At 39.6% G+C, this 17,084-nt stretch overlaps 1 protein-coding gene across 6 annotated transcripts in view; it reads right to left on the bottom strand.

Moving 5' to 3' along the window:
* GRIK1 (glutamate ionotropic receptor kainate type subunit 1) overlaps positions 1-17,084 on the bottom strand; it is a 353,375-nt gene that overhangs the window by 190,474 nt on the left and 145,817 nt on the right. For all 6 annotated transcript variants that reach the window (XM_075197143.1, XM_075197141.1, XM_075197144.1 and 3 more), the window contains exons 2-3: positions 12,395-12,562; positions 9,856-10,113 (exon numbers count right to left, since the gene is read on the bottom strand). In XM_075197143.1, coding sequence (XP_075053244.1) covers positions 9,856-10,113; positions 12,395-12,562 — 426 coding nt within the window. The remainder of the gene's footprint in view (positions 1-9,855; positions 10,114-12,394; positions 12,563-17,084) is intronic.

The raw sequence follows: 17,084 nt of genomic DNA on the forward strand, positions 1-17,084 counted from the left end.
TAGTGATAAGAATCCTGGAATTAATCCCTTTTCATTCCATGATGTAAGAAAAATGTTTAAAAAATGTCGAAGGGGTTAAATCCTTTTTAAAGTCACTGTACGTCCATCGAGTTCAGCCTTTCATCCTGAAAAAAACCCTGTTGATCCATAGAGAGCACACTGTAGTCCTGTTTGCCCCAGGAGTGGGAAACATTCCTTCACGGAACACTTTGCTGCTGAGCTGAATGATCTAAGGATGCTGATGACGAACGCTAGTACTAGCTAGACGCTTCTGATTGGCTGTTTGTGAATTCCCCCCTGAAACTGATAGGCACTTTATTCATGATAAATGAAGCTCTGCACAGGAATGAATACCCGTAACGCCAGGCTTGTAGGCCTAGATTGCACTTATCCTCAGTTTTCCCTGGCTTGTTTTGAATTAGCCAATAGGATCGAAGTGGTGTGGTGAAACAAGCCTATATAGCATCCAAGAACAGGAAGTTCTCCCTCTTTTACTTCAGGAAATCCCTCCATCCCGCCCTGTCATGACTTGTCTGTTAATTATGTCTGGTTTGCAAGGTGTTTCTAACCTTCTTTTTCCTTATTCAGACAAGGTACAGTCGGCGGGGAAGCAGTGCACTCAGCGGTTAATACATGGCCAAAGAGTTAAGTTTGGCCGCAACATTCTTATCCTTGGATCTAAATCTCTGTTACGGTCATCTCTGCGAATCCCCTGATGCCGTTAAGTTAGCGCCTGGAATTCTGGGCCGGTTGGCCATCCCAATGTTTGTTTGTATAGTATTAGCTGGTTAGCTGAACTTGCAATTGCTTTTGTTGCAACCATCATTTACACAATTAAAACCGTGACCGTAGTGCGCCAAAATTCAAACCTGTGTCCGTGTTTATTTCAGGTATTAAGTAGTTATCTATTTTTAATTTAAGCGGTAGAAGGTGAATATTCAGAGGGAGAATATCAGCCGTGTGGCGTTCCTTGATTGTGCATATACTCTAAAAGTTTGTGGGAGTATTTTAAAAATATATTGTTTTTTTTGCTTTCATTGAAATGCTGTATTACATGACACCTAATAGTGAGTGTGTTTTTCACTAAAATAAAAAAAAAATATTAACAAATTTTGCTTGTGCTTTTGACCTAGTTGAGTGTATGTGGGTGTATGTATGTTTTGAGGCAAATCTGGCGTATATGGGCCTGATTCATTAAGGAAAGTTAAGCAAAAGTAAGCAAGTAAGGCAAAACCATGTTGCATTGGAGGGGGATGTTAATTTAAAATGTGGGGGCAGATTTATAGTTGGGGTAGGGCATGTCCTAGATCAACTTTACATTTCAATGTGCAAATAAGTTATCAAGTATTTGTGTGCTGCATGAAAAACCAGACAGTATTTTCCTTATGTGCAAAATAATAAACTAAATTGCACCCCTTGCATTGCAACATGGTTTTGTCCAGAAAATGTGAGTAAGAAAACTTACTCAACATGTGGGTGTAAATACACTATTTTTATGGGCGGCATTTTTAAGTGTATATTACGCCCAATGTGCGTCAAGCTCAGCATCAAGCTCAATGTTACTGTTAAGAAGAGGACTTAATTAGGATGATAGCTTGTCTTCAAAAATGCATCACATGTGAACCAGGCATCTTTCAGAGATTGGATTTCAGTTATCAGCAAAAAAAATAAAAAAAATAAAAACTTCACAAACATATGCTGGAGCCATTTATGAAAATGATGTACAATTACAATGTGTAGAAAATACGTGGTTGCCTTTAGCAACCAATTAGATTCCTATTCATTTTTCTGGTACAGTTCAGAAAAGAGGAGCAAAGGTGTGATTAACATTTTTACATTGTTCCTAGTGATACTTTGCTGCTGAGACATTCAGACATTGGCGCATTTAATCCCAATCATTTACTGATTGTGATAATAGTTGTTAATAGCATGTTTTGGCATTTTATACAGTAAATTTCAATCTTTTTCTTTCTTTTAAAGCTCTGGGAATGAAAATAGATGGTAAAAATAGCATCTAACGTTAGAAAAAGAAGGGAATGTATTGTGCTCTTCCTCAATTCTGAAAAATAGGGACATTTACAGGGACACGAGGTTACAGGGAGAAATTGGCAACTACGATGTTGTACATTGTGTAGCACAGGGCCTAAGGTTGACGATTTGTGCCACAGAGGTTTGACAGTGGAGGTTCAGTGGGGTTTGGGATTTGGGCACAGCATTAAAACAGAGCATAGCCCATTATCTTGGATCACTGGCATAACGAAAACTTCCAGAGTCCCTGTGCAATATCTTCCACTACCCCCTACAAATTGTATCCGGTAACACAGAGCAGGATAACAGGCTACAGTATACCCTGGCATGGGGAATCTTGTGTGGGGGAGTTGAACATGTATAGGTTTCCTTCATCATCATCATCATTTATTTATATAGCACCTACATATTCCGTAGCGCTTTCCCTTAGTGGTGTGGGCCCAGTAGCAGTCCTTCTTAGTAAATGTAATTTAAAATAGGCCAACACTCACCTCTTTCAGGTAGTCCACAATGAAGGTGATAGGGCTTTAATCCCAAGCACTGAACAAGCTTCTATGTAACCTTAAATCACTGAGCTAGACTAGACGCTGCAATGGTCTACACGTTATTCACTGTTAATACAAGTGATGCCAATACTGCAAGAATTTATTGCTTTTCCCTTCTGGATTTGGAACGTTTGGGGATAGCAGGTTTCTGTATAAGAGATAACATGACCTGTAAAGGTAAGGTCAGGGGAATCCTGGGTATCTGGAATCAACCATCTACACCAGATGTGCTCAGTGTGTGTGAGTGGCCTGGGTTGCTTAGGTGGGTACTGCACCTTCTCACTTGCTCTTTGCTTTGCCATGGGGTGTGGGAATATGTGGCCAGAGGGTCCCCACATGTGGGTTTTTTGGCAATGTCCATTAAGTGGGATCGCAATAATAAATCAGATATATACAGCTCCCTGGATAACATCACACACTTGGCTCTGGCACTATCCTTGCAAGTGTTCTCTCAGCCCTGCTCACCCCTCCTCTGCGGGGGTGACACTTCACATGTTTGCTGCTTCTGTGCTCACAGCAGGATGTCCCTGGGGTCACTCACTCAGGTGCTGTGTCTCTCAGTCATACCATTATATACTGAGGTAATGCAAAATATTCCCTCGGACTGAGCTCTACTCTGTATCATACAGCCACATTCTGTGGTAATTTCTCCCTCAAATCTGTCCCATTTCACTCATATTCTCTCTGCCATGATGTACTTCGACTGTGGTGGAATCAGGCCACGGACCCTCTCCACAGATTGCTAGGGGAGCTCCTCCCCTCTGTCCCGGGTCCCTGGCTGTCACTTTTCACCACACAGGTTCTGATCTGCTCATATCAGCCTTATATTGCTCATTACCCACTCCAGGGGGTAAATTTATCAAGCTGCGGGTTTGAAAAAGTGGAGATGTTGCCTATAGCAACCAATCAGATTCTAGCTGTCATTTTGTAGAATGTACTAAATAAATGATAAATATAATCTGATTGGTTGTTATAGGCAACATCTACACTTTTTCAAACCCGCAGTTTAGTAAATATATCCCATAGTCTGTTCACCAAGAGTAGTTTGTGCAGAATCCTTTACAAAATACTTTGACTTTGCACTTATATTCTCAACCAAAAAAGCAGTAATCGGCATAACTGCTGACTGGTTAGAGAGAGGCCCAGAAGTGAGTATAGTGCCCTGAATGGGGGCTAGGTGTTATTTTCAGATATTTTGTTGCAGAACATTAAAGAATTTTTATGTCCAATTTCTGAGTTTGGTGGAGACCTTTATTTTTGCACCTAAGCACTAAGCACCGACCAAAAGACTTCTACTTTCAAGCTAATGCTGTCACCAAATACTGTATGTATGTAAATAGAACATGAATATTTTAGTGAAAGTATGAAAAGAGAGTCCCTAAAGACGAACGCACTTAAGCAGCATACATGTGTGTTTTCAATAGCTTGCACTTACCCTTGAGGGTTAAATTATCCTGGGATCAGGTCGACCAATAGTGGAAAAAGTGGGAGGGCTGGTCACCTTATATATATATCCCCTTGGAAAGAATCCAGATCTTTCTGCTTCACAAGATCCCGCCCACCCGCCCTTGGATTCAAGTTCTGTTGGCTTCATGTTTTAATTACTGTTTTTTCCCGCGTCTCAGAGCAGGCACAATAGGTAGGAAGGGCACTGCAGGCAGCGGCTGATGAAAACGGTGCTATCGCTGATTGGCCTCAGGTCACTGCCCCCTTCGAGGTAAAGCGACTCTTGGTCCTTTTTGTGTGAGGGATCCGTTAATGTGAGTCGTGAGGGGGTGGGCTCACCTGCCGCCAGATTTAGCGCCGGCCAAGCAGTTATTTAGTAGCCCGGTTTTTGCTATGTGGATACAAGGCTAGTTGCCATGTTCACACTTGGTTCAGCTATCAGTCGTTAGCTGTCTCGCAGTGCACTTTCTCCGCCACCAGTTCAGATAAATAAACTGTGTCCTAATTTTGCCACGTATTACAGTCTCTGTGTCGTTAGTTTAGTTAGGTTAAGTAAGTAATGTAAGATTATACAAAGTATGGGGAAGGTTTGAAATGAGGCATCCAAGTTATGATGGTTAAAAATTGGAATGTGTCACAACCCACAACACAGATTACTTTGGCAGGCATCCGGTAAAGCAGGGGTCGGCAACCCCCGGCACGCGTGCCAGACGTGGCACGCTGACCACTTTTGTCTGGCACGCCGGCGCTGAAGCTGCTTCAGCAAAACAGCCGATTATGGCCGAAACGGCTGCTTTGCTGAAGCAGCTTCATTACCCATACTTCATTATGCCACAGTGAAGCTGCTTCAGTAATGAAGCAGCTTCAGCAAAGCAGCCGTTTCGGCCATCACCGGCTGTTTTATTGAAGCAGCTCCCACCCAGGATTCTGGAGAAAGACGAGTCTACAAAGGTAAGTAAGGGCAGCAAATTGATGGGCACATATACTTGCCATACTTTGTATTTGTGGGGGCAACTGTGGCATACTATGTATTTATGGGGGCAACTGTGGCATACTATGTATTTATGGGGCAACTGTGGCATACAATCTATTTATGGGGCAACTGTGGCATACTATGTATTTGTGGGGGCAACTGTGGCATACTAGATATTTATGGGGCAACTGTGGCATACTATGTATTTATGGGGGCAACTGTGGCATACAATGTATTTATGGGGGCAACTGTGGCATACTATGTATTTATGGGGGCAACTGTGGCATACTATGTATTTATGGGGGCAACTGTGGCATACAATCTATTTATGGGGCAACTGTGGCATACTATGTATTTGTGGGGGCAACTGTGGCATACTAGATATTTATGGGGCAACTGTGGCATACTATGTATTTATGGGGGCAACTGTGGCATACAATGTATTTATGGGGGCAACTGTGGCATGCTATATATTTATGGGGCAACTGTGGCAAAGTTTGAATTGTGGGCACAACTATGAGGCATAAGATGAATTGGGGACACAATTATGAGGTATGATGTGAACTGGGGCACTACTGTGCGGCATAACGTTTTTTTGCTGGTCCCTTACTGTTAATATGCTATTAGCCTCATAAAATTATATATATATATATATATATATATATATATATATATGTATGTATATATATATATATATATATATATATATAGCTGAGAGGGGAAGGGGCGGCTACAAATTGCCCGAGACCTATCTTTGTTAATACATTTTTTTATTTTAAAAGTACTTTTTTTTATTTTTTATTGAGTGCAGGGGGGATCGGTAGTAGCTAAATCCCCCCTCAGCTCAGGTATCTTCAGATGCCAGGTCATGTGACTGCAGTGGTCACATGGTACTCGGCGGGCTGCTGGATATCTTCCCATGCTGTGCAGTGGAGAATAACGTAAAAAGGTGTGTTGGAGAGGGGGCATGTGTGACTAAAGGTGCTGGGAGGAGGGGGGGCAAGTGTGATTAAAGTATGTGGGCAGAGGGGACATATGTGAGCAAAGCTGCTGAGCAAGGGGGCATGTGTGAGTAATGCATTTTTCTGTAAGAGGGTGGCCTGGTGCTTTTCACCTGCTAGACACACCCCCAATGATGCACTGCCACGCCCCTAATTGTATGACCACTTGCATGATAAAAAAAATGTCGCTCCGCGGCACAACATTTTTTTCCCCATGCTTGACTATAAAGGGGAACACATGAAGTTGCTATACTGGGGCCATGAATTTCTCTAGGCAGCCCTGTATGTATGTATGTATGTTTGTATGTATGTGTATGTGTGTGTATATATATATATATATATAAAAGTTAACCCGTGCATGATACTCATGCATTCTAGTCAAATCAAGCTACTTAAGGTGTTAAAAAGGTTCTTGTCATGCATTAGGGCCTAGCCCAGGCCTCCTCAGGGGAAGAGCGTTACTTCCCGACGTAAGCGTCCTTTTTTAACGTGGTTTTGTCCACATGTCACCACCTCATCTGTCTTCTCCATCACCTCATCCTTCATTTTCATCGCCACATCTATCCAGATGTCTATCCAGACACAGAGATCTCTCTCAGCGGTCCTGAGTATCACACTCCTCTCGCTCTGTCACCCCCGGCAACCACCAACCACTCCCCACTGTCACCCCCGGCAACCACCAACCACTCCCAACTGTCACTTCTCCTTCAAGAAATATATATATATATTTTTTTAAAATCTTTATAAACACTTTTAACAATTAACAAATTAAATTAACAAATTAAAAACATCTTAGTATACCAAATTTCAGCCCTTTCTGAATTTATTTTCCACACACACTAAGAATTTAGTAGGTCAGTGTATAACTCCGCCCAGCAGGTGGCGCTGCAGCTTGGTTTAATTTTTTCCACACACACACAGACAGACTAACACACGCCACTAGGCATTTATATATTAGATATATATCACACCCAACTGGCACACCTGGGCTTCACTAGATTTTAGCCAGCACTCTGATAGAAAAAGGTTGCCAACCCCTGCGGTAAAGTGTCCTATGAGCAAAGGGTTGTTATAGAAGGCAGTCAGTGAAATATCAGTCTCCTACTTTTGCTAACAACTAGATTGAGGGAATCACAGCTGCAGGTAAGTGGTGACAACAGTAGAAAAGCCAGGCACTGCTATAAGAGACCAACACTGGCAAACTGTGGTTGCCAGATTATTAATGACTGATCAGTATCTCACTCCTGCATCAGTTTTTTTGTGATCCTTTAACCCATGCATTCTGCCTTTGATGGCCTGAAATCAGATCGTTTCAGCCAATGCCTCAGAACTGGCTGACTCTTTGGGGTATATTTACTAAACTGCGGGTTTGAAAAAGTGGTGATGTTGCCTATAGCAACCAATCAGATTCTAGCTGCCATTTATTTAGGACATTCTATAGAATGATAGCTAGAATCTGATTGGTTGTTATAGGCAACATCTCTACTTTTTCAAACCCGCAGTTTAGTAAATATACCCCTTATTGCCTCAGAGTATGTGCTGGAACTGGCTCTCTTACCATTACGGGATAACATCCGTGACAGAATCTCACAATAAAAATCCTGTGCTTAGCCCTGATCTTTATAGTAGCACTGACTTGTGGCTTTATGCCTTATATATATAATGTAGGAATCTTATTAGTGACATATAATGCACAGTAGGGGCGCATTATCGCACATATGTTTACTTCTTTCACATTTTACCTTTGTAAATATTTACATATCTTTCAACAATCTCTCTGTCTCTTATGCACTGTTTGTCAATTCTGTAAAATAAGGACATTTGCAGGGACACAAAGTTACAGGGACAAATTGGCAACTACGCTGTTGTACATTGCGTAGCACTGGGTCTAAGATTTGTCAGTAAATGCTGTGCAGTAATTATTTTAGTTGATGCAACATGACAATCTCCCTAATCACTAACAGCTTATGACAGGCCACATTTAAACAGCCCGAATAGCCATGATTTGCCAATAAGATATTGCCATTAGCAGCTGAGTTACACTCGGCTCCTTGGTAATACCAGCTGGCAACGGTAAGAGTAATCTTCCACTCCGCCAGCCAGTACTGGATGGGTCTGCACATACATAGACCGGCTTGGGCTTCTGGTGTCACTTTCAAATATTTTAAAAATAAATGTTTAAAATAATTTAAAAAATAGGAAATATATATATATATATATATATATATATATATATATATATATATATATAATTATGCTGGCATTGCAGCATGAATAAATTCTTTATTTACATAAATAAATGAAGCATGTATTCTATGAAGATACCCTGCTATCTCCATCCTGAGGTGGCTGTAGCAATAGGAGGAATCTCTTCGCCGTGTGAACTACCGCTTTAAATAGACATATATTCTTCTAGCGATATAGCAAATCAAAACGCAAACAACTAAGATAAAATTGTTAGGGCCTGATTCATTAAGGATCTTAACTTAAGAAACTTCTTATATCAGTCTCCTGGACAAAACCATTTTACAATGCAACAGGTGCAAATTAGTATTCTGTTTTGCACATACCGTATATACTCGTGTATAAGCCGAGTTTTTCAGCATATTTTTTATGCTGAAAAAGCCCCACTCGGCTTATACACGAGTGAACTTACCTCTCCGGTCCCTCAGGTCTTAACTACCACAGTGGAAAGCATGTGCGTTCCACAGACAGGAAGTTCGGCATTTGGAACGCAAACTTGCGTTCCAAATGCCGAACTTCCTGTCTGTGGAACGCACATGCGTTCCACTGCGGAAGTGATAGTCTGAAGACCTCTCTCTCTTTCCTCGACTGTTGTATTGGCGGCTCTTATGTCTTGGGGGTGAGTTAGGAGCCAAACTCTGCTTCTTCTTTTTGGGGACACCCTGCTGATGATCGCTCCTTGTGTAGTGTCGTTTTAACGGACTTCAATACACCAGGGTAACCGGAATTTCCAGCTTGGTATGCCAACTGTTTAATCCCAGTAAGTACGGTAAGTAAAATCAATCTCTCTCTCAAAGAGATTTTGTGTACCTGTTCTCCAGTTGAGCCATGTTTCTACTTAATTTAAAGACATTTATACTAACACTCATCACATGTAAGAAACATCCATGAAAAACATATATCTGGCCATGCCAAGATTCAAAGGTCACAAGACAATTCATCAAGAATGACCCCTCTTTCTCCTCCACACCAGATTAACATTTACTGATAGTCTCTTATTAGTTTACAAACAGAGATTTAATAAAAAATTTGTGTATTAATCTAATGCATTGATGCCACCCCCCAATATTTTTATTTTCGAAATTTACCAGTAGCTGCTGCATTTCCCACCCTAGGCTTATACTCGAGTCAATACTTTTTCCCAGTTTTTTGTGGTAAAATTAGGTGCCTCGGCTTATATTCGGGTCGACTTATACTCGAGTATATACGGTAAGTTAAATACTGACTGTTTTGTCATGTATCTTCACACAAGACTTAAACATTTTAAAATGTTGTGTTTGGAAAAGGCTTTCATAGGACCTCAGGATCAGAGGATGAGGGCACCATATGTTCAGTTTTGCATTTGATGATACATTTTAAGTGTGAAGTTCTTTTTTAATTCCATTCTCTGCTCCAGGTCTCAATCTGTTACCTGAAGCTGGGAGCCAACCTGTGCTGTGTGCTCACAGCGTGGGAAGACTTAAACTGTCCAGTCCTCTTTAACAGTGCTAGATAGGCAAGTTGGCTGCTCCTTGCTTAAGGTAACGATGAGGATCTCAGTAGATGGATTCCCCCATTTTCTACATTGGAGGGACAGGTCACTTATATGAATATAAAGAGTTTATATGATGATAGGTACCTGTACTGTCTTCATACACCACGGTTACTGTCTTCCAGCTATAATGTAACACCAGGTCCAGCACAGCCCGGCTAATTGCAGCATAGTCTGGGTGGAGGTTGATAAAAAACATGTCTTTATTATCCACTGAGGGGTGTTTCCATCGCGTTTGGATATGGGGAACCTCCAGAGCATTGCAGATAGATTGGACGGCGCTGACTGAGGAGCTGTGGGATGGTCCAAATAATGCCGCCACACCAAGAGCAAGCTGGTCACAAGCTGAGGGGAAATAAAGTAAATAGAGTTAGGAAGTTAATACAGTATATATTAGGTTCTTTGTCTGGGTTTATTGCTGTGTTATCAGCTGAGAGAGATTTGAGACTATGTAATAATACATGGTGTCAGCTGACTAAGGGTAGGTCAGTATAATAATGTAAACAGTGTCATCAGCAGACAGAGGCTGAGCATGAGCAATAATTGTCCATCCACTCTCTTCCATTCACTCCAGGGACCCTGCAATCCAGTTTTTACATAAGCTGAAATAAGTGTATAAGTGGAATGACAGCTTTCCATCTAATATATTTTTATGCTAGGTGCTCACTCTTCCTGCAAGGAAAGCTACTGTAATCTTCTTTTTTGTTTGTTTCAAAATATGGGGTGTACTTATTCTAATCATCCTTATGTCTCATATCTCAGTTGTAACGGTCAGTCCCTTTACCCACACCAAGGGCCATTATTTAGATTTAGGAGCAAATCCAATGAAATTGTTCAATATTGCACCTGGACAAACCATATTATGATGCAAACGTAAATTTTTTTTGCATGCAGGGAAAATTCTGCCTGCTATTATCATGTCGCACACAAATACTGGGCAGCTTTATTTTAAATTGCAATTTAGAGGTGTGTTAGGACACCCACCCTTCCAACTCTAAATCTGTCTGCACATTTTATATTTGATCCAAAATTGCTAGGTTAGTCTAATCCTCCCAATACACTACTCCAGCATTGCAGAGGTGGTTTGTGTATATAATACGTAAATCAGAAGCCAGGCAATGGTTAAGTCAGTAGGCCATTGGGATGAAGAGAAAGAGACATTACCGGAAGTGAATTGAGGTAATTTCACCTTTTATACTTCTCTTAGGCTACACATGTAATATTGCCTAATGTTTCAGAACCACATTTATTAAAAAATTAGCAATGACAGATATATGATACCCATTGTTGAGGGGTAGACTTAATAAAACTAGATAAATGTTTGTTAGGACCTGATGGCTAATATGGGCAACACCTTCACATTTAATTTTATGGATGTTTTAGTAAATCTACTCCCTGAGAGTCCTTTACATGTTCTCACAAAAGTCAACCTTTTTCCTCTCCTTAACATCAGAAAAAAATTGATAGATGGTAAAAGTCAGGCCTGACCTTTGTGGTATGCATAATGTTCCTTGCCCTAAAGGGTAACTCCGCTCAAAAGTTACTAATTGAAGTAATTATGCTGGATACTACACAATAATGGAATGAATCCTGTTTCTTGAAAAAATAATTTCTGCCTGAAATTGCCTGTTGAAAAATCTACAAAACAAGCTGCGGCCTGTATTGATGTTACCATGGTTACTAATCCTCTTTGGGGAGGTCAGTCCTGTTTCAAGTATCGGTCCTGAATGATTCCAGTATATTGTAGTACCCACCATAATGATTTTAATTAGGCAATATCATTTTGAGTGGAGATACCATTTAATAACTTGCGGCATTTGTATCTTTAAGCTGATGGTGATTTTAATGTGTGAAATTTCTTACGAATGGTTATTCTCTTGCAGACTATTTCAATTTATAATGCTTATTTCCCTATCGTCCAAATTCCTGTTACCTCCAGATTAACATGGTAGAGGGAATATAATCTTATAATAAGATTCTTATAGCTGTTCTCTAAGATCATATTGCCTACATAAGAAAGCTGTCTGAAAATTATAACACCAACTTTTTTTATGCCTCTATCTTTTTTACTAATTTCTGAATTATGGTACCACAGCCAGATGATAAGCGACTGTAAAAGAGACTAATCTATGTACATGGTCTGTAGGCCTTGCACTAAATGGCATTTTTTTCTGTTAAACATGATTGAAAATGTATGTCAAGTTCGTTTTTGTTACTTGTATTATTACTAGCAATTTGTGGTCTTTGGAAGTCACTGTAGGCTCCACGATGTGCCAAACTTGAGCTAAAAGCATTGAATGAAACAAGACGTGTTCTGAAAAAACGCAACACAAATGCGACGCACCCAAATGCTAGTATAAAACTGCAAAAAAAAAGAATAATGAAATTATATGATTTCAATAATAAATCCCTATTCTTCCAACTAGAGGAACAGCTAAGTTCCCATACCCAGGAATTCCGCAGTTTGGGATAAACTCGACTATCAACACCTCTGGTCTTAATGAAAATTCCATCAGTTACTGGGTGACGACTCAGAAGATACCCAGGCAAGTGCAATACATTTCCTGATCAAGCGGCTTTGAGTGCAGACAAAACAAAATTACTTAAAAAATTAAGGCAGGTGTACCTCTCCTGGAAGCTTCGAAGCTGTCGAAGAGGTTGATTCTCTGGATGTCGTAGGTTAGTGTGGTGTTAGGCATCAGCGTTCTGTTCCGGTTAATATTGGTGATGGCAAACTTGAAGGCTAGTTCTTCAACATTAACTGGCTCATTCTCCTGGGTCTCAAAAATCCCTCCTGTAGCCAAGAGATAAAAAAGCGAAATCGTTATTCTTACGTTATTGTTACATCAACAGCCATGCTACAAAATAGCGTTCATAAAAGTTCAGTTACAGATGAATTTATGATAAGACACAGAAGCATAGGCAAACCGAGGGGGGGTTTCTAGGGCCTGGAAACCCCCCTCTAAGCCTGGGGCACTGTATGATTGAGGTGGCTGGACCCTGCTCTAGCTTCACACAGCTCTGCTTGAAAAGGGAAAGCTGCGTGCACGCAGCATTGCCCATGTATATTATGGGGATAGGAAGAGTTGGAGAGCAGCCAAGCACTGTCTAAAATTATAGCCACACCCCCATGCATGCTGGTCACGCCCACTGGTGGCGTGGTGTGGAAACCCCTCTCTACAAATACTGCGTTTGCCCCTGAGAAGTCCCCTACAATATAGGGTCATTTCATCATTTCCATGCCAAATAAGGGCCATTTACCAAATTAGCCTTTCCTATCTGTTCCTGATTTGCATACAGGCAACTATTATCAGAGCCTGATTAAGCCCACATGAGGTCCTAGGCAGGATACTAGTTTGGACACCGTTCTATACCCTCTGTTTTTCAAAAATAATCACATAAAATGGGTTAGAGTAATCCAGGTCCCTCAATGCCCTCTGAGCCCAATGTGGGAGTTTAGATTGAATAATGGACGATCCAACTCTGACTAGGATATAAATGCGTTCTTGATCAAGAGCACTTATATACTATTTCTGTTTTTACGTATGACTTGTACTTTGCATAATTTGTTACCCTGACTCTTCGGCGCTTCAGAGTTTTATGAAAATTTACAAATTAACAAAGATAATGACAATTGAGGAAGTTCGGTGTAATGTGTATAAGGATGTGTAAAAACTCTATACAACCAACAAATCCTTACCAAAACTCTGCTCCCCCAGCAAAGATTCTCTTAACCTTAGTAGGACTAGTTTCTCCCCTCTAATAAGTTTGGTTCACATTTGTCTTTTACATATGTATTTATAAATGTTGTTAGCAGCTCTTTCATACAAGGCAACTTATATCTTAAAAAGTACCTTTAAAGTGGAACTGTTACCAACACATAGTGGAGGCAGCCATTTGTGGGTTGAACCAACATCCATGAGAATGCAGCCAATCGATTCACTAGGAGCTAGTGACATCACTGAGACTGTAGCCTATCCACTAGCAAGGAATCAGTACCTCATGATTAAATGTCAGGCCTCAAAAGTCAGACAGCCTCAGTGATGTCACTGCTTCTTAGCAGCTGTTAAGCCCACAAAATGTCTGCCTTGTAGCCGACAGATTCACTTTAAGAAAATATTCTCCTTCAATTGCCACTTCCACTCTAAACTTTTAATTTCTACTAACTTCAAATCCTAGGGGCTTTATAAAAGCAGTATATGGCAATTTGAATGCAAATAACACAGAGTTAGTGCTTGCAGAAGCTAAAATGAAATACATATATTTTTAGAATACACGAGTGATGTTAATATATGGGATAATTCACTGCCTACTGTTAATTTATGTAGATATTTGCAGTCACAAAGGAGTTCTGTGACCATATGAAAGCACAAAGCAGAAGGCTGAGTGCTTTTATACAATCACGGAAAGCCGAGGTGACTTCTAATATCCATAATAATAATTCATTATAATAAAATAATAATTGCACTGTACAGCCGAAGCATGTTTAGGTGTTTTAGTAGGTGCATTATTCCTTATAATATACAAGTTTTCCTAATGAACACTGAAGTTATGACATCAATACTCATCGATTATAAGCCATGACTTTAGAATTCACTGGTTATACAGATATTAGTTACAGGAGTTTATACATAAAGGTCCTGAGTCATTAAGGAAAGTAAGGCAAAAAAAGGGGTATATGTTCTTTGGGACAAACCATGTTACAATGCAAAGGGGTGCAAATTAGTTCATTATGTTGCACATAAGTTAAGTACTGGCTGTTTTTTCATCTAGCACACAAATACTTGATAGCTTTATTTTTACACTGAAATTTAAAGTTGATCTAGGACATGTCCTATCCCATCTGCAAATCTGTCTCCACATTTTAAATTTACCTCCCCCTCCAATGCAACATGGTTTTGCCAAGGTGCAAAGTTACTCCTTTTTTATCCTTTGCTCTCCTTAATGACTCAGGACATAGTATATAGGAACTAGAAAGGGTTCAGAGAAGGGCGACAAAATTGATAAAGGGTATGGAGTCATTAAGTTATGAGGAAAGGTTAGCCAGTTTAGGCATGTTTACTTTAGAAAAGAGGCGTCTAAGGGGAGATATGATTACTATGTACAAATACATTAGGGGTCAATACGGGGAGCTTTCATGGGAACTTTTTACCCCAAGGACCATACACAGGACACGTGGTCATCCCCTAAGGTTAGAGGAGAGGAAATTTCACAACCAGCAAAGGAAGGGGTTCTTTACAGTAAGGGCAGTCAAGATATGGAATTCATTGCCAGGGAAGGTTGTGATGGCAGATTCAATAGATATGTTTAAGAAAGGGTTAGACAAATTTTTAGCGGAAAGGTGTATCCAGGGATACGACCGTTAATTTAAAATAAAGGATAGTAGTGGATATAGGGTAAAAATTGGATTGCAATATTGAGTCTGGGGGGATTTTCAAAATTGAAACAGATTGGCGGTTGCTTACTCTGGATTAATTTCAAATATAAGTGCAGGATCGCAGGAGACCCAAAATAGGTTGAACTTGATGGACTGGTGTCTTTTTTCAACCTCATCAACTATGTTACTATGTTACTATGTTATATACCGTATCTCTAAAATCCAGGAAATAATATCTGTATAATGAGTGAATTCTGAGTCACTGCACAGAATGTGCCTTCTGATCTCATTAATTCAGTGTTTATTAGAAAAATGGTTAATAGAATTTAATTCAGATTTTTGTAACCTGTATTTTTCATTGTAAAGTTTAATATGGTCAGAGAACCCCTGGTTGATGTCTAATGTCCATATGATTAACAGGAGAGAGTGTGTTATCCCATATACAATTTACTCGCTTCCTGTTTGATTGTCATTTGCAAATTAGTTTTTGCACTTGGTTAGATGTTCAGTCAGGTCCTTAGATATACATTTAGTGAATTCCTAGTTTAATATGCAGGCTGCACTTCTTATAACAATCACGTTTCCATACAGCCACATCCGCTTCCCAGGGCATACATGTCAGAAACCTCTATTCCTACAACTAGACAGCATTTCATATTGACCATCCCCATGTGACTCTTTTCCTCTAAATGGTTTAAGAATTTTCATTCCCTCGCTCCTACTCCCTTGTGTATCAGCCGGTGCTAAGCTAGAATATAAATTTGAATATAGTATTAGAGCAGGGAAAGCAAGCTTTGTATTTTTTTCCACAGAAATACAAACTTTAAATCTAGCTTTAATAGATCATTGTTTTGCTGATACTGTGAATTTGTATATGGAACAATGAAATATATAACCGCTATTCCATTGGGTAAACAAATATCTATTTCTCCGCATGGTCTCGGAATTCAACATAATATTAAGATATATATTTCCAAATTGCTGAAATTGGTTATAACCTAGGGGGAAACATGACAGTAAATATTTATAACAAACACACAGAATTTAATTGGCAATGGAATGGAGTGTACAGGTCTATAAAAAAAAATTCTCAAGAGTAGGATTGCCAGCAATATCTCTAATAATTTCAAAAAAAGAAGTTACATTCTACAATTGCGGCAGTCTTAGGGGTATATCTACCAACATTTTACAGTCTTTTAGCGTAGAAGAAAATAAATAACATGATTTGCTTTATTTGCTATTGAAATTGATGGTTGGATTTAAAAATCTTTTTGTTTTTTTAGGGAAGTTGTGCTACTTAAAAGCCACAATTTAAAAATGAATAAGAATATTTTAGTACTAATAAAAGACAATTAAAAAAAATAAAAAATTTTTGTAATACAATTCTATTACACTCTATACAGATATAGGACACTACATCTCCCAACATGACCTAGCCTGACAACTGGACATGATCATAATACAATTCTGTTCACTCTATATAGAAATAGGAATCTACACCCCAAAATGACCTGACCACTGGACATGATCATAATACAATTCTATTACACTGTATACAGACATAGGACACTACACCCCTAACATGACCTGACCCCTGGACATGATCATAATACAATTCTATTACACTCGATACAGACATAGGACACTACACCCCTAACATGACCTGACCCCTGGACATGATCATAATACAATTCTATTACACTCTATATAGAAATAGGCTGATATGTTTCCCAACATGACCTGACCACTGGACATGATCATAATACAATTCTGTTCAATGTATATAGAAATAGGAGGATACGTCTCCCAACATGACCTGACCACTGGACCTCATCATAATACAATTCTAAACACTCTATATAGAAATAGGAGGATACGTCTCCCAACATGACCTGACCACTAGACATGATCATAATACAATTCTTTTATACTCTATACA

This window comes from Mixophyes fleayi, chromosome 2, assembly GCF_038048845.1.
Source record: "Mixophyes fleayi isolate aMixFle1 chromosome 2, aMixFle1.hap1, whole genome shotgun sequence".
In the NCBI taxonomy this organism is placed as follows: Eukaryota; Metazoa; Chordata; class Amphibia; order Anura; family Limnodynastidae; genus Mixophyes; species Mixophyes fleayi.